This window comes from Schistocerca gregaria, chromosome 2 (assembly GCF_023897955.1).
Source record: "Schistocerca gregaria isolate iqSchGreg1 chromosome 2, iqSchGreg1.2, whole genome shotgun sequence".
NCBI lineage: Eukaryota > Metazoa > Arthropoda > Insecta > Orthoptera > Acrididae > Schistocerca > Schistocerca gregaria.
The window spans coordinates 739,256,481-739,281,405 of NC_064921.1; the positions used below are offsets into that span (position 1 = coordinate 739,256,481).

Below are 24,925 nucleotides of genomic sequence, written 5' to 3' on the forward strand. Positions count from 1 at the left end.
ACAAAAGACATAACACTTTATGAAAATACTAGAACAGTTTATGAAAACATTCTATTACTTTAGTGCACTCTACTGGGCACAATAGAAACTAAATCAGTCCCCTATCCAGTACTGTCCTCTATCGTCTGGAACATAAACTACATGCGCATCCAGTCTCGCGTCACCATCTGTCGCTATCCAGCTCTGAGACCCCTTCCCCACTTAACCGCCTCCAAGGCAGGATCGTTATACGGCGCTACGCCTCTGTGTTGAAGCTCGAAAACCACACTCCTTTGGCTATTTCAGCCAATGACAAACGAGGATTCATATGTAGTCACTTGATTTTAGGTGTGATGACGTCTGCGGCTATGAACAGGCGGTGATATTGCACCGCCCTTCCGTCGGTATTTTACGTGTATGGCTATATTTCAGTGAAAGTGCGTGCATTGGTCCATCGCGTGGCATCCGTTTACCCTCTTCAGAGAGTAAGAAGAATTTACCGACGTTCTGAGACCGCTGTGCACTGCCACCGGCATCTGCAGCCCACTACCCAACACATCAGACTGCACTGTCAAAGAAAGTCACACACATATTTTCGTAGTAACGCGCCTCTTGCAAACTTCTTTTAGTGCGGAACCCTTCGATATAAGTATGAGGCATCATTCACAGTCCGCTAAACACCACTACCGCAATAACATTGATAATACTAATGGAAGATACGGAGAATAATTTTTAATCTGCTAACGAGGGCGTTGCACAAGGTCCAGTAGCTTTGGGCAGTCGCTATCGCCTACGAGCCTGCTTTCGAAATTAGGAGATAAAAGAGCAAGGCTGTGTCGAAATGCTATCAGCCTCTGAGGCATGTAGCACCTTTTGAGGAGGATTTATAAATCGCTTTGTGGAATTTTATACAATCATGAGTTTACACAATTGATTTCCACGTTAAATAATTAAAATTATAGAGAGGTGAAGAATATTTAGCACATGCCAAACGTAGTTAGCCAATTATCCATATTGATAACAAAACAATATTCGTAAAGAGTCTACAGGACACCACTTTCTGTTAGTACCTCGAATTATGTACGAATACAAGGCCAGGGATAGGGTGGATCTGCTATTGTTTTATGTATGTATGACGTTACCGGAAACGCATGCTGATGCAGAACATCCCCTGAAAAAAACCCAGGCCACTTTATAGCAAGACAATTCAGCTGCAGGGCAGGCGTGACACTCCATATAGCACTGCAGCGAGGAGGAGCCACGAAACAGCAATCGGATCGACAGCATTCCTGGAGTCCCCCTCTCCCGAAACTGACATTGCCGGAGGGAACAATAGAAAAAGAAATGGTTAACTGTGTGATAATTGGTTTTTGTGGTGTGCATAGTGTAAGACCTTCGGTATACATACCATCAGATTATTTGACTTCTCGCTCTAACGAAGTAGGCGAGTGTCAGCCATATGTCTCGTGGTCTTATCGTGGCGTGTTTATCTTCTGCCGTTAGGTCAGACGATAGAAATGCCACTTGCACGCTTAGAGTAGCAGATTGACGGTGACCAACTTTAAACAGAACTTGATTAATTTTCACACACATTTATTAAAATAATAACAAGCATAAAAATAACTTCACTTGGTTCTTGATGCTATTTACAATTGACAATCTGAAGTTCCTTTGGTCTTGGTACGTTAATCTTATTCTCACATATCTCTGATACTTGACAAAGTGTCTATACATTTCTCTTAATGGCTATGTACAGGAATATGATAATCTTATTAGGCGCAGACTGAAACTTGACTACAGACTGGTGCAGACAAATGCAGACTGGCTAATCGGAGGTCTTTACACTCATTATAATACCTCGAGAGTTCAGGTATCACTGCGAGAGTGTGATCCGCGAGGAGGAAAGGTTCTACTTCAGCAGCAATCTCATTGGCTGCGTTACATATTAATACGCGGATCGGCGGAAGCAGAATTTGGTCCATCTCTAAGACAGCGCCATCTCGTAGTGCGCAGACGGACGAATGCTGCGCCTGCGCTGTTGTGCTTAGTGGGGCGCGCTCTAGTGGGAAAGTTGTGTACGCGCTGACTATGCGGAACTATGTACACAACAGTTTTAAAAATTAGTCAAACTACGAGAAGCAATATTAGATTTTAAACTACATCTTAGTGTGCCTCTCAACCTTGAGCGCAGATCTCTCTGTCAATTTTGGTGTCAAATGGTTCGGTGGTTCTAATAGACCTCTCTCGTAACTTGTAGCTTTCTATCAAAGTATCCAAGAGATCTAGTGCTTATAACACAAAAAAATTCAGCTGCACTATATATATGTCACGGCCAAAGCACGAAGGCTGGCCCGATCGGGAATTGGGTATCCATTTCGCACTTTGGCCAAGAGTATTCCCAAAAATCCGATTGCTTGAAAGAATCTGCATGTATCCGATTATAGCCAGCCATTACGTGGCCAAAACGCGATGTTATTGCACAATGTCGGAAAATCCCTGGCTAAATCGCATGCAGTTGAACGGAATGGACAGTGTCTTGAAAGGAGTATATAAGATGAACATCAACAAAAGCAAAACGAGGATAATGGAATGTAGTCGAATTAAGTCGGGTGATGCTGAGGGAATTAGATTAGGAAATGAGACACTTAAAGTAGTAATGGAGTTTTGCTATTTGGGGAGCAAAATAACTGATGATGTTCGAAGTAGAGAAGATATAAAATGTAGATGGAAATGGCAAGGAAAGCGTTTCTGAAGAAGAGAAATTTGTTAACATCAAGTGTAGATTTAAGTGTCAGGAAGTCGTTTCTGAAAGTATTTGTATGGAGTATAGCCATGTATGGAAGTGAAACATGGACGAGAAATACTTTGGACAAGAAGAGAATAGAAGCTTTCGAAATGTGGTGCTACAGAAGAATGCTGAAGATTAGATGGGTGGATCACATAACTAATGAGGAAGTATTGAATAGGATTGGGGAGAAGAGAAGTTTGTGGCACAACTTGACCAGAAGAAGGGATCGGTTGGTAGGACATGTTCTGAGGCATCAAGGGATCACCAATTTAGTATTGGAGGGCAGCGTGGAGGGTAAAAATCGAAGAGGGAGACCAAGAGATGACGACACTAAGCAGATTCAGAAGGATGTAGGTTGCAGTAAGCTCTGGGAGATGAAGAAGCTTGCACAGGATAGGGTAGCATGGAGAGCTGCATCAAACCAGTCTCAGGACTGAAGACCACAACAGCAACTGTGATGAGGCAAGAATGTGCGGTAGGCAGCACTTCTCTCACTTTAAGTGTTAACTGCACCGTTCACGTAGTAGCTGCCGGTTTTCGGAGACCCTGCCTCCGCGATTTGTTTTTCTTTCTGACAAACTGCATTAATTGTGAATACTGTTACGCTTTCTGGTAGTTTTGTTTGAGGTATTTGTGTATCTTTCAGACGTGGTAACGGAACGTCGGTTAATTACGTGAGATACTTTTTTGTTTGTCTGTTCTTTTCTTATTTGCTCCCACTTCGCCCATTTTTCAAGTTCCGCCCCTCCCGTCCCTTACTTGAGGTCCACCCTGGCCATTTTAAATAGAAAATATATTCACTAAACATACTTAAAGCTTGTCTTTCACTATAACATTTTTTCAGTGAAAGCAAATGAGAAAATGATAACTACGTTGTTCTAATAACGAATTTAATTAAACTGATTGTTTTAACAGCTGCCAAATGGCTCTATCGAAAGCTTTTTGAAAATAATTTCTTCAAATAAATAAATAAATACAAATTAGACGGCGATACCACCTTCCCTCACTCAATCCATCAGCAATCGTGTGCTTCCTCTACTATAATCTGTATAAAACACTCTAACAAACGTTAGAACATACACGTAAATTGAAAAGCTTTGTGTTTGTTTCAAACATTGATTAAAAACAGTTTAATAAAAACATATTTTTACAGACAAACACTTTTTAGACGTGAAAACAACTTGCTTTAAACACACAAATCGTGAGTAGGCCCTAGTAGTTCATAACCGTCGGACAGACCGACAAAAAGGTTCCTGAAAATAGTAGGCGTAACTGTTTTAACAGATCTGTAAAAAATTATCGTTACGTGCATTCTTAATTTCTAAATTTATATGATCACTAAGACAATTCTTGTGAATGTACCTGAGCTTAGCTCCACTTACAAAACATTAATCTCTCACTGGGACCTTTGTTTCGACTTTTCAGTAGGCCAATTAACGCACACACTATAAAAGTTTCGGTACAAATTCATTTTAAACACAGTAACATACATTTATAAGTTGCAAATTATAACGACTCTTTCTCAACTGATGTACGTGTATTCGACTGCTCTGGGAGGGCTGACCCATGGCTATTTTACACGGGAACGTTATTCACGATGAAGGTGGGATAAATGCAAAGTGCGGAAACGACATTTGGTATGAAAAGCAGGTTCCTGCAGCCGTAAGAAAAAGCAAATACTAGCGGAATAATCACGAGAGATACACTACTGGCCATTTAAGTTGACACACCAAGAAGAAATGCAGAGGATAAACGGAATATCATTGGACAAATTTATTATACTAGAACTGACATGTGATTACATTTTCACACTATTTGAGAGCATAGATCCTGAGAAATCAGTACCCAGAACAACCACCTCTGGCCGTAATAACCGCCTTGATACGCCTGGGCATTGAGTCAAACAGAGCTTGGATGGCGTGTACAGGTACAGCTATCCATGCAGCTTCAACACGATACCACAGTTCATCAAGAGTAGTGACTGGCGTATTGTGACGAGCCAGTTGCTCGGCCACCATTGGCCGGACGTTTTCAATTGGTGAGAGATCTGGAGAATGGACACGGCAGTAGTCGGACATTTTCTGTATGCAGAAAGGCCCGTACAGGACCTTGCAACACGCGGTCATGCATTATCCTGCTGAAATGCAGGGTTTCGCAGGGAACGAATGAAGGGTAGAGCCACGGGTCGTAACACATCTGAAATGTATCATACACTGTTGAAAGTTCCGTCAATGCGAACAAGAGGTGACCGAGACGTGTAACCAATGGCACCCCATACCATCACTCCGGGTGATACGTCAGTATGGCGATGACGAATACACGCTTCCAATGTGCGTTCACCGCGATGCCGCCAAACACGGATGCGACCATCATGATGCTGTAAACAGAACCTGGATTCATCTGAAAAAAGGACGTTTTGTCATTCGTGCACCCAGGTTCGTCGTTGAGTACACCATCGCAGGCGCTCCTGTCTGTGATACAGAGTCAAGGGTAATCGCAGCCATGGTCTCCGAGCTGATAGTCCATGCTGATCCAAACGTCGTCGAACTGTTCGTGCAGATGGTTGTAGTCTTGCAGACGTTCCCATCTGTTGACTCAGGGATCGAGACGTGGCTGCACGATCCGTTACAGCCATGCGGATAAGATGCCTGTCGTCTCGACTGCTAGTGTACATCACAGCATCTTCTTACTGTTGGTTGAATTTCGCGTCTGTAGCACGTCATCTTTGTGGTGTAGCAATGTTAATGGCCAGTAGTGTAATAATGTTCTTTTATACGGGACACTAAACAAGCCAAAGCAAAGCAGAAAAAGAGTGTTGACTACCGTCGACTAAGAAAATGTAACATTTTTGGAGTTGATGGAAAAGAAAAACTTACTGCACCAGTAACAGGAGACAACAGCGCTATTTTGTACTATGTCCATACAGAGGAACTGTTCGAAATGCTACACGATACTCACTTGAAAATAGGACACGGAGGTTGCACACACATGGAAAAGGAGCTGCAGTTTAAGTACAAAAATGTTACCAAAGAGGTCATTTCTTTGTATCTTCGCTTACAAGTACCTTGTTTGAATAAACTGTCTAATTCAAAAAAAGGCTTAGTTTCAAAACCTTTGATATTTAAAGAATTTAATTCAAGATTCCAGATAGATCAGTGGCGTCTCTGGCGTCAAGCGACATGTCTTTGGACCGGATGTTCTTTGACTTTAGCTTAGTTCATTTTCTCTATGTCTCTCTGCGTGCCATGTTCGACAGCTTCTCTTGCATTCGACTTGTTCAGTGTTAAAATAAATGTTTATTCGACTGCAAAAGTGTGTTATAACGGTTCTACACTACGTAATAGCCACAGTGGTGACCCCGGCATCGTCGCCGTGCGTTCGGGAATTATTTTGTGCTTCGTTTCATCATTAACGGACATCGTGTACCAGTCCATGTTGTCCTCGGAACAATGGACCTACCAGTGTCGTTTTGTGCCAGTGCCTTGCTTCCTTTGAACTGTGCTTGTGTTTTTACTAGTGTTCCTGATGTATATTTGGTTAAAATAGATAAATTACCCGGCCACAGCCATGCCGGCGGCCACTTAACTGTTACAGGCCCAGCATGGCCACCATTAAATGCTACTATGCAGCAGCAACTGCCGCTCGGACAGTGCACGCTGCGTAGTGACTTGTGAACGATAACCGAGTGAAGGGCATGTGTTCAAGCCTCAGTTAAACAGTCGCCTTTGGGATGGCTTGATGTACCGACAAAGTTTGAGAACTTTAATTCTAATGTTCATGCACACAGGGTTGCACATTCTTGTATGTCTGACATCATTTCACCCCCCCCCCCCCCTCTCCTACCCCCCACGCTGCCTCAGCGACACCAATCGCCTCAACCTCGCCAGTTTCTGCAAGCATCGCTCTGTGGCCACACCACGCTCGCCTTACACCCACTCTCGTAATGGCACCAGCCATTTCAGCCACGCTGTTTTTCGGTTCAGCCCCCCCCCCCCCCCCCCCACTCCCTTGGTTGCATTGCGGCCGCATTCTGCCTGCTGTTGTACCAGCTCACACAGATCTTCTCCTTCCTGTACCGCATCAACATGTGTTACTTGGCAGATTTCCTAAGCTGCTTGTATTGCAAAAGACCCACCCTAATACTTGGTGCGCATTGGTGGATCATCTACTAGATATCCATAGGATTTTGGATGACGATGCACGTTTTGTCTACCTGGTGAGCCACTTTTATGCTCATCCAATTCTCATCAGTGATCTGCTCCTCTCACCGCCCGCCTCACCCAAGTATTTAACAGCATGAACGTTACTCATCGAACGCCTTACTCGCCCTCCAGCAGAGGCTATCCACCACATTACCGATGATGAGCACCTCGACAACCACACACCTTCACAGCTTTGGCGGCGCCTTTGTGTATTAATTGATGGCCAAGCTCTACCAGACACTGTGCTGTGGACCTTGTGGATGGTCAAGCTTCCATTGGACCTACAACTTCACCTACTATTTCACGTAGCGGACCCTCTCGATGTTCATCTATGCATGGCCAATCAGGCCTACACAATCATTCATCACCAACACCGCCTGTTACAGAAGACACCGTCTTGGCCTTTAGCTGGCAATCCTGCGTCTTTGGTTCCATGCCCTGCCAGTAGGAGTCAGCACGCACACCTCAGTAGCTCAGCACCAGGAGCTGCCTCCTGCTGGTCTACAGGAGGTACTGCCTGCGACCTCCTGACAGCAGCCGACCTCGACCGAGTAGCAGTCCGAGCAGTCTCAGGCAATGATGAAGTCGGCTGAATCCTCTGCCCACTGTGCACCACGTAGCCTCCAAGCTTACCCTCTATGCTGTTACCATACAACGTATGGGGACGCCACTTGCAACTGCCGTGCACCTTGTGCATACCCAATTCCAGCAGCCATGTTTAGGTGCTTCATCCCACCATGATCATTGACGGCACCTACCCTCTGACGCTGCACAGCCGTTCCGGCAGTGTGATGCCTCTATATCATGGATCTTTGTCATCAGGTACACAGTTTCTCGTGGACACCAGCGCCAATGTCAGCATTATCCAGGCCACGCTAGCAGGCAACACTTTTTCTCCAACTAACATCGCTATGATAGCCACAAATCACTCTCTTATCGCTGTCCTTGGCTCCATCAAGATGTTGTTTCGACTACCACGCATCACGACCATTTCTTGGACCTTCCATGTCGCCAACATGGATGAACCAGGTTAGACTTTCTACACCATTACGAACTTTCGCCAGACCTGCAGGCTGCAATGCTCCTCCATGCATCTGCTTCTACCTTTCAGTGCTCAAACAAGTTTGGCACGACTCCGCTCTCTGCCTCCTTGGCTACGCTTTCCAAATGTGCATCTCTGCTCGAAAGTATTACTGCACGTCTCTCCATCTTGGTGGACGTCCGCACGCAGATCGACAGGCTCCGCACACAATCATCCATCACCACGCTGAACTGGTTCACGCATGGAATACTATTTGCAGTCTGTCTGCAGAGCCATTTCTTTTGGAACTCTCCGCTACTGCTACTGCATCTGCATTCTGCATCACTCCTGGGTCGAGCTTACCTACCCCTGCTGGCAGTTCCATGCCGTCGCATTTGAATCTACGGGACGTGTATGTTCCCACTCCGCAGGACCCCTTGCATCATGTGGCTGCTGCACCACACCCTCTGTCGTTGTCTGCCGCCGTCGTCCTGCCCATGCCACTCCGGCACAGCATGGATGCACATGTTCTCGCTTCGAGGGAGCCCTCGCATTGTGTGGCTGCTGCACCATGCCCTCAGTCGTCATACGCCGTTTTCGCACTGTCCCCGCCATTCTGGCCTGGCAAGGGCAGCGAACTGCCATCACTTGTGCTCCACCTCCGATCCCCTCCCCACCTGCCTCCCCTTGTCGGTTTCGGCAATCAGCAACGGCACTCGTCACAGAATTCGCATCATGGATGGCCCACCCGTATGTCATAAAGCTCAACGTCTTAACGCTTGCAAATTGCTATGAGCGAAAGAAATTGTTCAGGATTTATTGGCTTCGGGCGTTCTACAACGATTGGACAGCAACTGGTCTTCACCTATCCTCCTTGTGCCTAAGAAGGATGGCTTGCTACACAAGTGCGGTGACTACAGGTCCCTCAATGCTAGGACAATAATCGATAGCTATCCCACTCCTCATATCGAGGATTTCACTCAGTTACTGCGTGGCTCGAAGTTCTCTGTCTTAGACTGTTCAAAGGTATTCCACTAAATTCCCATCCACCCACTGGATATTCCAAAGATGGTTATCATCACACCCCTTGGTCTATCTGAATACTGTTACATGCTTTGTGGCTTGAAAAACACTGCGCAGATGTGGCAATGTTTCATTGATTCAATTTTGCTACCTCTGTTTGCCAACGTACTTATGGGCAGATATGCGCAGCCTCCTTTAGGACAGTTCGACGTCCACAAGGGTCGCCTGTCGCACGTGCACATTGACATGGTCGGTCCTCTTCCCTCTTCAGAGGGCTACAAATACATTTTGTCTATGATCGATGGCATACCCGTTGGGTTGACGAGGTTCCTCTGCTCGACATTGCGGTAGAGACTATAGCTCAGGCTTTCTTATCGTCTTGGGTGTCGAGATTTGTGCGTCCCATTCACTTACTATGGACCAGGGACGCGAATTCGAGTCCTCGCTTTTCGCTCGAGTGTGCGAGCTGTGCAGAGTAGCGAAAATCCGCAAGACAGCCTATCATCTTCAGGCGAACGATTTGGTTGAGGGATGGCACAGAACTCTTAAGGCTGCACTTATGTGCCATGGTGGACTTTGGCCGCCGGCCGGTGTGGCCGAGCGGTTCTATGCGCTACAGTCTGGAACCACGCGACTGCTACGGTCGCAGGTTCGAATCCTGCCTTGGGCATGGCTATGTGTGATGTCCTTAGGTTAGTTAGGTTTAAGTATTTCTAAGTTGTAGTGGACTGATGACCTCAGAAGTTAAGTCCCATAGTGCTCAGAGCGATTTGGACTTTGGCCTGAGGCACTTCCTTGGGTCTTACTCAGCATCCGTTCTGCCCACAATGAAGACCTGAATGCTTCGCTGGCGGAGGTTTTATATGGAGAACCTCTCGTCCTGCCAACCGAATTCGTCGAGGATAGATTCCCAACCGACGCAATCGACCTTCCAGCTCTTGTAGAATGAATGCGTGCGCACGCCGCCCACATTCGTCAACCCCTGCCTCGCGCCCATTCCACGCCGCCGTATTCATCATGCTACAAGATGACTCTGTACGGGCAGCCCTGCAAGCACCACACTCCGGTCCGCACCGCGTTTTACGCGGCGGAGTCAATACTTTTGTGATACTACTCAATGGACGACCGAATACGGTTCCACTGAACCAATTAAAACCTGCGTGATCCATTTCTGAACCACGTTCCGACGCCCCCAGCCGACGCGGCCTCCGACTCTCCACCGCCTGCACAGCTGTACGACGCGGCTTCTGAGGCGCCCACTTCGCGCGCCAGGCGCCGCCTTCAACAGCCGTGCTGGAACGAGTATTTTGTGTTGAAGTGAGCTAGCTTCGCCCCATGCTCCGCACTGTCGGGGGGTGGGGGAGGAGGGGGGAGAGGGAAGGAGGTTCTGTGACGCCTCTGGCGTGAAGCGCCATGTCTTTGGACCCAATGTTCTTTGACTTTACTTTAGTTCTCTTTGTCTATATCTCGCTGTGCGCCATGTTCGACAGCTTCTCTTCTATTCGCCTTGTTCAGTGTAAAAATTAATGTTCATTCGACTGCAAAAGTGTGTTATTACGGTTTTACGCCACATAATACCCACAAATCTGATAGATATGCAAAGTAGCCCTGACAGGTAGTACAAGCTCATACTCAATTACCAAGATCACTTAACCAAGTTTATAATATTTCGAACCCTGAAAAGCAAAAGAAATTGCTTACCATTTGCTTGACATCTTTACTACTATAGGTGATCTAAGTGTATTGCAGTCAGATAATGGTAGAGAGTTTTCTAGTCAACTTATAAATGAGCTAAATACCATGTGGACTGAACTGGTATTGGTACATGAAAAACCAAGACATAACCAAAGCCAAGATTCCATCGAACAGATCAGCCATGATGTACACAATATGATAACGACATGGATGCAGACAAATAGCTCAGTGCATTTGGTTGAGTGCCTTCGATTCATCCAATTCATGAAAGTTCTTTTCATCAAGGAATACAGCTGTTACCATAGGAGGCAATAATTCGCCGTAAAGCAAAAGTTGGGCTGAGTACTTCAAATCTGCCCAAAGCAATTATTAATAACATAGTGACAGACGAAGACCTTGAGGAAGTCAAGCAAGAAATGCAGGATGCTATAAACGTAAGGATTATGCCCAACACTGCTGTGGAGGTCGCACCATCGGAAAATTGAAACCAGTTACCTGACAACAACAAGGTGAAAACATTCTGTGTGGTTTGTGAGGAAGAGTGTAGTGCAGCTCATTGATGTATATCCTGCATATAATTTATGGAAAAAATAATGAAACAGAGGAAGGATAAGGAGAGAAAATTATTTGCAAACTATGTTATAATAAACGAGAAATCAAGAAGAAGAGGGCACGAACTCATGACGATTTGCAAGCACAAGGTGCAAAGACTCTTAAAAACTCAGATGCAAAACTCTCACAATTGCAAATTGGAGACAATGTTCGCATCTGTATGCCAGATGTTGTCAGAGGTCGCAGAATCCCAGAAGCGTTCTAGCAGTTGTCATGAACTTCCTGGGAACAGAACATGTTTTTTTTTTCACGCAACTATATTCCAGAAACGAGTTCTCTATTCTGTACGAGAAACTGCGCACGCTGGAATCCGCGGCCAAAGAAGAAAAATCATTACGAACCATAACGTCTTTACAGTCACTGACCAACAGTAAGGATACAATCGATACAATTGCTCTACTAAATGCACCACAAATCGCTGCAAATGCAGAAATAAGAAAATATTGTATAATTTCAAGTGTTATGAAAGCTTAACTTGTTGTAATAAGTGAATACCGTTTGTATTAAAAAAGATTTATAAAGTGATAGATTATATATATTTCTTATAAGTGGGACTGATAAAATAAATAGACTGGATACACCTTGAAACTATACATATTCATCTACTTTTTATTTATATTCCGATTCTGGCTGATCTGTCTACGCCACTTCACAGACTAGCCGGCCAGATCCCGAGCTCAAGAAAAGATAGGACACTGGCCGGTGAAGTTAAATCGAGACTGGCGACATCGCGACTTAGCCGATCAATTCCTGCTTTCCCCGTAGCATCCATACGACTATTATCTTTTCTGTCACATTTGTCTGACAGCACAGACACCATTCAATCTGATGCAGCTGTTGTATACATTGTGGTTAAAAAGGGGAATGAGAAAGAAAGGAAAAGCGTGGATGGGAAATGCAATGGCGAAAGCCGAAAATTTGTGCTGGACTGGGATTCGAACCCGGATTTACTGCTTCTCACGAGCACGTCAGCCTTTCAGTCACAGTCCCTGTCCGACCCAAAGTTCCAACTTATTCACACTGCAATGCTGTGTTCCTCGTCCATTAACCCCTACTCGCAAATTATTGATTCCCGTACAAGTTCGGATGATATTAGTGCAACTCCACTGAAATAAATGTCATGGAGCTGTCATGCCTTCAGTCCTGAACAGCGCTTCTGCTGCTACAGTCGCAGGTTCGAATCCTGCCTCGGGCATGGATGTGTCCTTAGGCCAGTTAGGTTTAAGTAGTTCTAAGTTGTAGGGGACTCATGACCTCAGATGTTACGTCCCATAGTGCTCAGAGCCATTTTTTGAAGCTGTCTTTGAAATGTACAAGGGTCATTCAGTAATTAAAGAGACAAATTGGTCTGGAGAAAAAAGCGTTAATTTTTACAAAACAACACTTTTTTTCTACATTTCAACATAATCTCCTTGAACATTTATGTATTTATTCCAACAGGCTCCAAGCTTTTTTATTCTGGCTGCAAAGAACTCTTTATCCTGATGTTTGAACCAATTTCCCCACAAACTTTTTCACGTCCTCGTTGTCCTTGAACGTCTTCCCACATAATGCCTCCTTCAATGCACCAAACAAATGGAAAATCACTTGGTGCTAAATCAAGACTGTTGGTTGGTTGTTTGGGGAAGGAGACCAGACAGCGTGGTCATCGATTTCATCGGATTAGGGAAGTATGGGGAAGGAAGTCGGCCGTGCCCTTTCAGAGGAACCATCCCGGCATTTGCCTGGAGTGATTTAGGGAAATCACGGAAATCCTAAATCAGGATGGCCGAACGTGGGATTGAACCGTCGTCCTCCCGAATGCAAGTCCAGTGTCTAACCACTGCGCCACCTCGCTCGGTAAATCAAGACTGTAAAGGGGATGAGGCAGTACTTCCCAGCCCATTTTGTCGATGGTTTCACGGGTTAGTTGAGCAATATGAGGACGTGCGTTGTCTTGCTGGAGAATCACACCTCTCCTCTGAGATCCGCCAAGTCTCTCTCTCTCTCTCTCTCTCATGGCTGGCTTCACCTTGTTTTGAAGCAAATAGTTGTAGTATTGGATGTTCCTTGTACGCTGCTCTTCGAGAAAATCACAAACTGGACCTTCAGCATCCCAAAACACCGTCAACATGACTGTCCCTGCTGATGCTTGGGTTTTGAAATTTTTCTTGACAGGCGAGTTGGTGTGTTTCCACTTCATGCTTTGTCTTTATGATTCTGGGTCTTAATAGTGAAGCCAAGTTTCATCACAAGTTTAAATTTTGTTGAGGAAGTGCTCACCTCCTACTTCATAACGTTCCTTTAGCTCTGTGCACACTCTCAACCTTGTTTCCTTGTGTAGCCACATCAACTCCTTTGGGACCCATCTTGCACATGTTTTTCGGTACTTCAGCTTGATACAGATAATATTTTGAGTTGTACCAGTACTTACTTGAACCTTATCAACTATCATTTCCACAATCACAAGGCGGTCAGCACGAATATTGTCATCAATTCGTCTTTCAAGAGAGGGAGTTGAAACTGCAACTGTTCGGCCAGAACGGTGTTCGTCAGTCACTGCGTCCATTTTTGAACTTCTCTACCCACTTGTAAATACTTGCACGATTCATAGAATCATAACCGTAAACTTTAGATATTCTACAGTATGTATTCATTGGTTTCTCGCCTTCAGCAAGTAAAAAACGAATAACAGAACGTTGTTCAGCTAATGTGGAAGTTTCAAGCGGACTGCCATCTGAAATGTCTTTTTGAAGTTATAAGCAAGACAATGTTGCTACATCAGCTGATCATGGCTTGTCCCGGTGATGCCAGCTTAAAGCCACAAAAGTATCAAACACGCCGTCCTAACAGTTTTTTTTCCCAGACCAGTTTGCCGGCCGGTGTGTCCGTGCGGTTCTAGGCGCTTCAGTCTGGAACCGCGTGACCGCTACGATCGCAGGTTCGAATCCTTCCTCGGGCATGGATGTGTGTGATGTCCTTAGGTTAGTTAGATTTAAGTAGTTCTGAGTTCTAGGGGACTGATGACCACAGATGTTAAGTCTCATAGTGCTCAGAGCCATTTGAACCATTTGAACCCAGACCAGTTTGTCTTTTTAATTATTGAATTACCGTCGTATATGTATACCAGCAGTGTCTGTTCTGTCGGAAACGTCCGATATTTTTCTAGAGAGCTAAAAGCTACAACATATGTTTGAACCACATCAACATCTGAGTCCAAAATTGACAGGAAAATCTGTGCTGAAGGTTGAGAGAGAGAGAGAAAGAGAGAGAGAGAGAGAGAGAGAGAGAGACCATGATGTACGTAGATTAGCAGTCCTATTGGTCCATTGGGTCACCCATCATTTTATTGTGTCATTTTAGCGCCAATTTTATGTAAAATGTTCAACACCACACAATTGCCTAATGCTTGTGGAGGGTTACACTGATTGTCCTTGATTTCTTAGTGATTTCCTGACGAAGAGGGAGTGGGGGTGACCTTAACTATAAATTGCCCAAGTTGGTAACAAGACACCAGATGTAGTAAGATAGTTATTTGGGCCCACTCTCTCTGGTATCCTGCTATAACAATAAATCACGTCCTCTTAAATCATTTTCTTTTCAATAATGTCCGTTTAAACTGCATCCTTTTCAATCGTGTTCCTTTAAATCCTTTTATCTTGAGCTAACTGTCCCTTTAAGTCCAGAACCTGCAACGCTATCGTACTATTACAATACTGAATCAAATTTATGAAGAAGTTTGAAGTAAAAGCACACTTATCTGTATAAGGTCGTACCTCCTCTGGCCATATATATTCACTGATTCGTTTAGTAGGTGTTCACAAAGTTGTTATATCCTCTCTGAGGCCAACAGAATCACAACAGCTGTAACTGGTCGTTTATATCTTCGATAGTGATACTGGATTGGAACTGATGTGCAAAGTGGTCGCACATCTCTTATTGGGGGCAGATATGGGGATCTTGGTGGCTACGACAGTACCTGAACAGCACACAGCTATTTAATGAAGACATTTTCCATGTGTATACATTGCCCTGCTGAAAATTGACATACCAATACTGTCGCATGAGATTTAATTCATGAGAATGCAAGATGTGTGTAGTGTACTTTTGTGCCATCAGCGTTCCCTCAATCACTACCAATCATCACCTGAAGTCATACCCGATGCCCCCCCCCCCTCCCCGCCACCCTCCCCCCCACTCCCCCACACACACACCATGACGCCAGGAATAACACTACTGTGCCGTCTAAAACATTGGAAGAATATGATCTTTTCCCAGGTGGACACCATACTCACTGGACATGATACTTACTGCCAAGGGTCATTACTAAAGACATTACAACGCCATTCATCAGGTGTCTATGCTTCCAGGTCATGACACCACGTTAAACGCAATCGTTAGTGTCGTGATGTTAATGGCGTCCTATGCACGTGTCAGTAATTCCTTAATCTAGCTGCAGCTAGTCTCTGCTCAACTACGTGGTGACACAGATTGTTGCAGGGAGCCCGTGATATGTTCTCAGATGGCAGGTGCAGGTGTGAAGAGGTTCTGAGGCGTCTGGCGCACAATACATGGTAGTCAGACAAGGTCCACCGATTCCTTGACGGACGACAAATATGCCTGGCTTCATGTGCGAAAACTCCATGATCGGGCCACCGTCACATCTGAAAGCACCATAAATCTGAATGTTGCACAATTCGACCAGGCAACTAAATGGAGACCCACGCTGACGGCCCTTTCAAACTCTGTCAGCTACTGATAACGCTTCACATGACCAGTTAACAGCCGATGCTGTGCATTCTCATTATACAGGTGAAGTTTCGTTGACATCCGACCATACCTTCAGGATGCTTCACCTTTTTTGTGAGTGTAGTTCCATAAAAACATGCCACTAACAAGGTGTTATTTATTGCTATTATGTCTGCCGTCCACCGGTTTTTTTTATCTTGTGATATGAGGTGAACGTATTTTGACCATCTGTGTGTCTATTAGGTAGGCAGCTTAAAGTACAATAACAATTACAATAATTATTATCTTCGTGACTAGGCATTTCGACCAGATGTGAACTTCAAACTTCTTCCTCCAGTCTTCTCTTTGATCCGCCCACCTCATGGAGCTGTCTATGTTTATACCTGTTGTGCCATTTTGCCAAACATTCATTAAGCTATGTAGGCATTCGCAACTAGTGATTGCTTCAGTTAAAACTTCCGGGGTGAAAGTCCATGGTTGATACATAAAGTTATTCCCTGATGTTTCATCCCCGACAATGGGTGACATCTTTGGAAGTACAGTGGCAAGTGCATCAAGGTCTCGAGGGGTTCCACCATTCATAATGAGATGCCGAAAGTATGGTTATCTCTGGCTGGCATCATCGTTCTTGATTAAAAGTAATCGATTGTCATTTTGTTGGTGTAAGGTCAATATCAATATTTTATTCAGCACTACCCACTCCTTCTTTTGTTAAAATTATTCTAGGCTATATTCGATTACATCCAGTTGTTATTCCATAGAACCAAAAATCAGATGATTCTCGTGGGTGTGGAACATCTCAGATAGTATATCATAACAAACAAAGAACATCTGAATATAAAACTTATTTCCCTGATCATTTGTGAGGAGATTGTCAAGTAAACAGCAGTTGCTTCTATTTACAGAATGAATGCGCTGTCAGAATGAAACATAGATGAGCGCTTTTAATAAATTTATCATACACAAAATATCTAATCTTACTGTTGTGACGAAGTGATATCAAAATTGAAATCTAAAAGACTTTTTTATTTAAGTTGGTCTAACAGTCCTCTTTTAAATATTCGTCTATTCATCTATATAGTGTCTTTCGAACTCTGTTTGGACTATGATTTTTTTAACAGTTGCTGGCAATTTATTGAAAATGTGTGTTCCTTTTTGGGACAAAGGTAAGTGTTTGTAAATCTCTATGGCATCTCTATAGATGCATGCATGCATGATACATTGTCTCTGCTAAGGCGCTTGTCTCACTGAATTTTGTTTCATGGTTTCCCATCTGGGAAAGCATTTTCCATTCATTACTTGTGCATTCTATACGATATACAGAGTTATGATGAGATTCTAAAAATTGTCTTTTAAGTATTATACAGGGTGTTGTAAAAAAGTGCGGCCAAACTTTCAGGAAACATTCCTCACACACAAAGAAAGAAAATATGTTATGTGGACATGCGTCCGGAAACGCTTACTTTTGATGTTGGAGCTCATTTTATTACTTCTCTTCAAATCACATTAATCATGGAATGGAAACACACAGCAACAGAACGTACCAGCGTGACTTCAAACACTTTGTTACAGGAAATGTTCAAATTGTCCTCCGCTAGCGAGGATACATGCATCCACCCTCCGTCGCATGGAATCCCTGATGCGCTGATGCAGCCCTGGAGAATGGCGTATTGTATCACAGCCATCCACAATACGAGCACGAAGAGTCTCTACATTTGGTACCGGGGTTGCGTAGACAAGAGCTTTCAAATGCCCCCATAAATGAAAGTCAAGAGTGTTGAGGTCAGGAGAGCGTGGAGGCCATGGAATTGGTCCGCCTCTACCAATCCATCGGTCACCGACTCTGTTGTTGAGAATCGTACGAACACTTCGACTGAAATGTGCAGGAGCTCATCGTGCATGAACCACATGTTGTGTCGTACTTGTAAAGGCACATGTTCTAGCAGCACAGGTAGAGTATCCCGTATGAAATCATGATAACGTGCTCCATTGAGCGTAGGTGGAAGAACTTGGGGCGCAATCAAGACATCACCAACAATGCCTGCCCAAACGTTCACAGAAAATCTGTGTTGATGACGTGATTGCACAATTGCGTGCGGATTCTCGTCAGCCCACACATGTTGATTGTGAAAATTTACAATTTGATCACGTTGGCATGAAGCCTCATCCATAAAGAGAACATTTGTGCTGAAATGAGAATTGACACATTGTTGGATGAACCATTCGGAGAAGTGTACCCGTGGAGGCCAATCAGCTGCTGATAGTGCCTGCACACGCTCTACATGGTATGGAAACAACTGGTTCTCCCTCCATATAGTGACGTGGTCAACGTTACCTTGTACAGCAGCATTTTCTCTGACGCTGACATTAGGGTTATCGTCAACTGCACGAAGAATTGCCTCGTCCATTGTAGGTGTCCTCGTCGTTCTAGGTCTTCCCCAGTAGCGAGTCATAGGCTGGAATGTTCCGTGCTCCCTAAGACGCCGATCAATTGCTTCGAACGTCTTCCTGTCGGGACACCTTCGTTCTGGAAATGTGTCTCGATACAAACGTACCGCTCCATGGGTATTGTCCCGTGCTAATCCATACACCAAATGGGCATCTGCCAACTCCGCATTTGTAAACATTGCACTGACTGCAAAACCACGTTCGTAATGAACACTAACCTGTTGATGCTAGGTACTGATGTGCTTGATGCTAGTACTGTAGAGCAATGAGTCGCACGTCAACACAAGCACTGAAGTCAAGATTACCTTCTTTCAATTGGGCCAACTGGCTGTGAATCGAGGAAGTACAGTACATACTGATTAAACTAACATTTGTGTGTGAGGAATGTTTCCTGAAAGTTTGGCCGTACTTTTTTGTAACACCCTGTATACTGTGTTATCATACACTCCTGGAAATTGAAATAAGAACACTGTGAATTCATTGTCCCAGGAAGGGGAAACTTTATTGACACATTCCTGGGGTCAGATACATCACATGATCACACTGACAGAACCACAGGCACATAGACACAGGCAACAGAGCATGCACAATGTCGGCACTAGTACAGTGTATATCCACCTTTCGCAGCAATGCAGGCTGCTATTCTCCCATGGAGACGATCGTAGAGATGCTGGATGTAGTCCTGTGGAACGGCTTGCCATGCCATTTCCACCTGGCGCCTCAGTTGGACCAGCGTTCGTGCTGGACGTGCAGACCGCGTGAGACGACGCTTCATCCAGTCCCAAACATGCTCAATGGGGGACAGATCCGAAGATCTTGCTGGCCAGCGTAGCTGACTTACACCTTCTAGAGCACGTTGGGTGACACGGGATACATGCGGACGTGCATTGTCCTGTTGGAACAGCAAGTTCCCTTGCCGGTCTAGGAATGGTAGAACGATGGGTTCGATGACGGTTTGGATGTACCGTGCACTATTCAGTGCCCCCTCGACGATCACCAGAGGTGTACGGCCAGTGTAGGAGATCGCTCCCCACACCATAATGCCGGGTGTTGGCCCTGTGTGCCTCGGTCGTATGCAGTCCTGATTGTGGCGCTCACCTGCACGGCGCCAAACACGCATACGACCATCATTTGCACCAAGGCAGAAGCGACTCTCATCGCTGAAGACGACACGTCTCCATTCGTCCCTCCATTCACGCCTGTCTCGACACCACTGGAGGCGGGCTGCACGATGTTGGGGCGTGAGCGAAGACGGTCTAACGGTGTGTGGGACCGTAGCCCAGCTTCATGGAGACGGTTGCGAATGGTCCTCGCCGATACCCCAGGAGCAACAGTGTCCCTATTTTGCTGGGAAGTGGCGGTGCGGTCCCCTACGGCACTGCGTAGGATCCTATGGTCTTGGCGTGCATCCGTGCGTCGCTGCGGTCCGGTCCCAGGTCGACGGGCACGTGCACCTTCCGCCGACCACTGGCGACAACATCGATGTACTGTGGAGACCTCACGCCCCACGTGTTGAGCAATTCGGCGGTACGTCCACCCGGCCTCCCGCATGCCCACTATTCGCCCTCGCTGAAAGTCCGTCAACTGCACATACGGTTCACGTCCACGCTGTCGCGGCATGCTACCAGTGTTAAAGACTGCGATGGAGCTCCGTATGCCACGGCAAACTGGCTGACACTGACGGCGGCGGTGCACAAATGCTGCGCAGCTAGCGCCATTCGACGGCCAACACCGCGGTTCCTGGTGTGTCCGCTGTGCCGTGCGTGTGATCATTGCTTGTACAGCCCTCTCGCAGTGTCAGGAGCAAGTATGGTGGGTCTGACACACCGGTGTCAATGTGTTCTTTTTTCCATTTCCAGGAGTGTACTTACCACAGGCAGCGTCCACAGCGTGGCCAGTTGAATCTGAATCCACTGGAAAAAAATTCTAACTATCTCGAGAAATCACACAGATGTAATTACAATTATAACTGCAATAATGTTTCAGGTGTTGCGCTACGCTACAAATGACTTCTTGCTGTATCCCGTGTCGCGGTATGTCCAGTGGGCGCTCAGGCACAGCCAACCAATTATTCTAAGGTGAGATGATACAGGAAAGTGAGTTGGCTTGAATGCCAAAGCAGTCTGAAATCGCCATAGCAAACAGAGATTTCGCTTACTGCTTCTAAGCTGAGAGTTTTTAACTGTGATAAATTTTTGTACAGTTCAATTAGACTCTTCATTTCATTGGGATGTGTACCAGTCTTTTCACATTTTTGTATCTTTAATAATAAATAGTCTTCCTAGGAGGAACGGATGCACGAATCCTGGACAGCCGCTCATGGCTAGGTCCTAGTGGAGATGGTCTGGCATTGCTTTCCTGGGACCTGTTATAAAGAGTCGAGTGTGTTTCTGTGCCGTGTGGATGACTGTGGATGAGGGCTTGCACAGTGCAGTGTTGGTTAAGTGTTGTTGTGGATGAAAGGAAGGGAGACGGTAACCTAGTGCCGGCACATAGCCTGCTCCTCTCGGAAAGCACAAGGTGGACCACCGAGCCTAACGCCCTAATCTGATGGATGGATCACCATCAACTGTGTCACATGCTCTCACTTTAGAAGACACTGCGGAGACGTTTTGGATTTAATCTAGCCCATTGAAGTAGAAACTTTACGACACTAACTCTCCTCCCCTTGTCAGTCAAATAATGTGAGTGAGATTTTCGTCCATCACCAGGATTTGAAGAAGATTATCTCAAGACTCGAGCGGCAGAGCACAGGCGTGCGTTAGCGACCTCGCCTTCGGAGGTGGGTTTTCGTACCTGTAGCGTTGGGTAATTTCCACTCTCCAATGCCCCCTGGGATACATAACTGAAGTACATAGAACAGTCAGAATATCTTATAGATACCTACCTTTTTGTGATAAGATCGTTTCCATCTCTGCAAAAATCCCCAATTTTTTACTTGTCAGCCGAAAACATCTCGTTCTTCAGTTGAACTAATATAATATTCTTGAGTTCATAGCTGAATCAGCTACGTTAACATTTTCTACTACCAACTCTGTCCTTAGTTGAAATTAATCTGCGGCTTCAAAATGAATCAAATGAACATTGATTCAGTGCGTCAGTAAACTCAACAATGTAGACAGGAATACATCACGGCATTCTCACAACGAAATGTCCATAGCCAAAATATGTAAAGAAGAGTGAGGATACAAAACTATAATTTTTGAAATTCTGTGATTTGAGAAAACCAATCCAATAATACACACATGAACACAAACACTGTGATTTGAGGTAACTAAACAAAGTAGCGCGCGCGCGCGCACACACACACACACACACACACACACACACACACACACACACACTGTCCAGGGGCAGTGGGGCGTATGCCGAGCACAGTAGCCATCTCCTGCCATTCCGGCGTGCGCTCCGCCGTGCCACATGCCATCGCCCACTGGGAAGCAGTTCTGGCTGCTGTAGCAAGATATCCAGCTATGCGCCACTGATATGGGGTGTTTGTGGCACAACTTACACAGAAGGGTCGAGTGCCACACACTGAGCACAGATGTCAGCAAAACTGGGAGCATGTGTGCATCTAGCTGGTTGGATACTGGTTGTCATCTCGGCTCTCACCCACCTCTCCCCTGCGGAGCGGGGTTGTGCTCACTACTCCTCACCGACGTAGCACAAAGGTACAAGTCAAATAAAGTGTTAATTTTGACACGGAGTCTCTCTGGGCTTCACCGGCCTGCTATCACGTCTCAACCCTCCACCGCCTGCCGACCTGTGCCGCCATGCCTAGAGTGGGCAATACAATCAACAAAATGTTTTCAACACTACTCGAGCAGCAACTACAAGTACTCAGGAGCCTACTAACTTCTGAAAACGCACAGACAGTGAAACATACATTGTTTCCCTGCAAAATTTTGGATTATAACACTGGCTGTCTGCATCCTATGGCCCCAGGAAAACTACTGCGTCGTTCCTTCCCAGAACTCAGCAATACTATAATTAAAATCCTCTTCTGTGGGAGAAACCAAAGGTCGAATTGAAAACTTCAGGCAAGGCTAATTTCTTATTAAGAAAAAACGGAAACACTGTAATGTTCATGAGTTGTCTCTCAATCAGTACCGAAGCCACCCCTGTAAATCAGAACTCGTGTCAGCCTGGTGCTCGCGGATTAATAACTCCACAAGTGCCAAGTCAACAACAAACTTCAGTTTTCGCTGAACCGATCGATAAAATAATAAACGTAACTGACATTGTCACACCGAATATATGATAAAACAATGTTATGTACAATATCTGGCAGATCGTCGTAGGCGTCTTTCATTCTCTTTCTCCCTAAGTTAGGAAGTCTATAAAAGTATTGCAGGGGAATGCAAGAGAAGGCTAATTCCAACGGCGAAAGCTTGCAAAAAGAATTATTCGTAAGTCAGCCTGCGTCCTGTTATACAAAAAGAGATTCAAGTATCAGCAGATCATTCACTTTAAAAATTATTTTGTCATAAGAGAGTACCGCCTTGATGGGAAAGGCAGGGTTGCCATAGTGCTAGAAAAGTGGCTGCCGCGTCAACCGTACCTACTCCTTCTGAGAAATAGCGACATCGAGTTGCTTGCTGTGGAAATACAAACCGCCCTCAGAACCCTTACAGCTGTTTCCACAGTAGTATCGTGGAAGGTGACTGGAGACACGCAATAAGCCAGCTGCCAGCTGAAGCGCCAAAGAAACTGATATAGGCATGCGTATTCAAATACAGAGATACGTAAGCAGGAAGAATACGGCGCTGCAGTCGGCCACGCCTATATAAGACAACAAACGTCTGGCGCTATTGTTAGACCGGTTACTGTTGCCACAATGGCAAGTTACCAAGATTTAATTGAGTTTGAACGTGATTTTATAGTCGGCGCACGAGCGACGGGACACAGCATCTGCAAAGTAGCGATGAAGTGGGGATTTTCCCGTACGACAATTTCAGAAGTGTAACGGGAATATTAGGAATCCGGTAAAACATCAAATCTCCGACATCACTGCGGCCGGAAAAAGATCCTGCAAGAACGGGGCCAACGACGGCTGAAGAGAATCGTTCATCGTGACAGAAGTGCAACCCTTCCGCAAATTGCTGCAGATTTCAATGCTGGGCCATCAACAATTGTCAGAGTGCGAATCATTCAACGAAACATCATCGATATGGGCTTTCGGGAACGAAGGCCAGCTCGTGTACCCTTCATGATTGTACGACACAAAGCTTTGCGCCTACCTTGGGCCTGACAAAACCGACATTAATGACTAGAAACAAGTGTCCTGGCCGGACGAGTCTCGTTTCAAAGTATGTCGAGCAGATGGACGGGTAGGGGTATGGAGACAACCTCATGAATCTATGGATCCTGCATGTCAGCAGGGGACTGTTCAAGCTGGTGGAGGCACTGTAATGGTGTGGGGCGTGTGCAGTTGGAGTGATACGGGGCACCTGATACGTTTAGATAGGAATCTGACAGTTGACACATGCGTAAGCATCCTGTTTGATCACCTGCGTCTATTCATGTCCATTGCGCATTCCGACGGACCAGGGCAATTCCAGCAGGACTATGCAACGCCCCATACATCCAGAATGGCTACAGAGTACTCCAGGAACACTCTTCTGAGTTTAAACACTTCCGATCGCCACCGAACTCCCGAGACATGAACATTATTGAGCATATCTGGGATGCGTTTCAACTTGCTGTTCAGAAGAGATCTCCATCCCCTCGTACTCTTACGGATTTATGAACAGCGCTGCAGAATTCATGGTGTCAATTCCCTCCAGCAGTACTTCAGACGTTAGTCGAGTCCATGCTACGTCGTGTGATGGCAGTTCTGCGTGCTCGCGAGGGACCTACACGATATTACGCAGGTGTACCAGTTTCTTTGGCACTTCAGTATAATATGTCATTATCTGAATTCCCACCACCTAACATGAAGAGGAGACATAATAGAAAGGAATGGTCCGTCCTTGATCAAAGTTTTAGAAGACAATAACATCCCGATAGTCATAGGAGCCCTAATATAGTCTCTTATCCCTTCAGTAGATGTTCAGCAATAGATGTTATGCTTCACACCCTTGCTTTACTTAACTTTGTAATTGGCACGTTAAAAGAGAGTCAATGGGACCCGATCACCTCCAGACATAACTCTACATTAACACACAGTCTGACACTACACAAATATATTATGATAATAGTAAATGGGTAATAGCGGAAGTCAGTTGGGGCAAAAATAAAGGCACAATTCGATGGTAACCGGAAAACGCGCGGTATGAATTACATGAAAAATTCGCTATCACACCGTATCAATACTGCGAAAGTTGCAGCGGGTCATTCGGAAGAAAAAACAAGTTACTAAGAAGAAGCAACATTCCACTCCTTGGTGGATCTTTCAATCCTCTATAGAAATTGCAAGACACAAGCTAT

The 24,925-nt window shown here is 45.3% G+C and overlaps 1 protein-coding gene across 1 annotated transcript in view; it reads left to right on the forward strand.

The window, feature by feature from the left end:
* LOC126335955 (galactoside alpha-(1,2)-fucosyltransferase 2-like) overlaps positions 1–24,925 on the forward strand; it is a 115,235-nt gene that overhangs the window by 29,918 nt on the left and 60,392 nt on the right. The window contains exon 3 of the mRNA XM_049999432.1: positions 20,483–20,574. Within this exon, the coding sequence (XP_049855389.1) occupies positions 20,483–20,574 (92 nt within the window). The remainder of the gene's footprint in view (positions 1–20,482; positions 20,575–24,925) is intronic.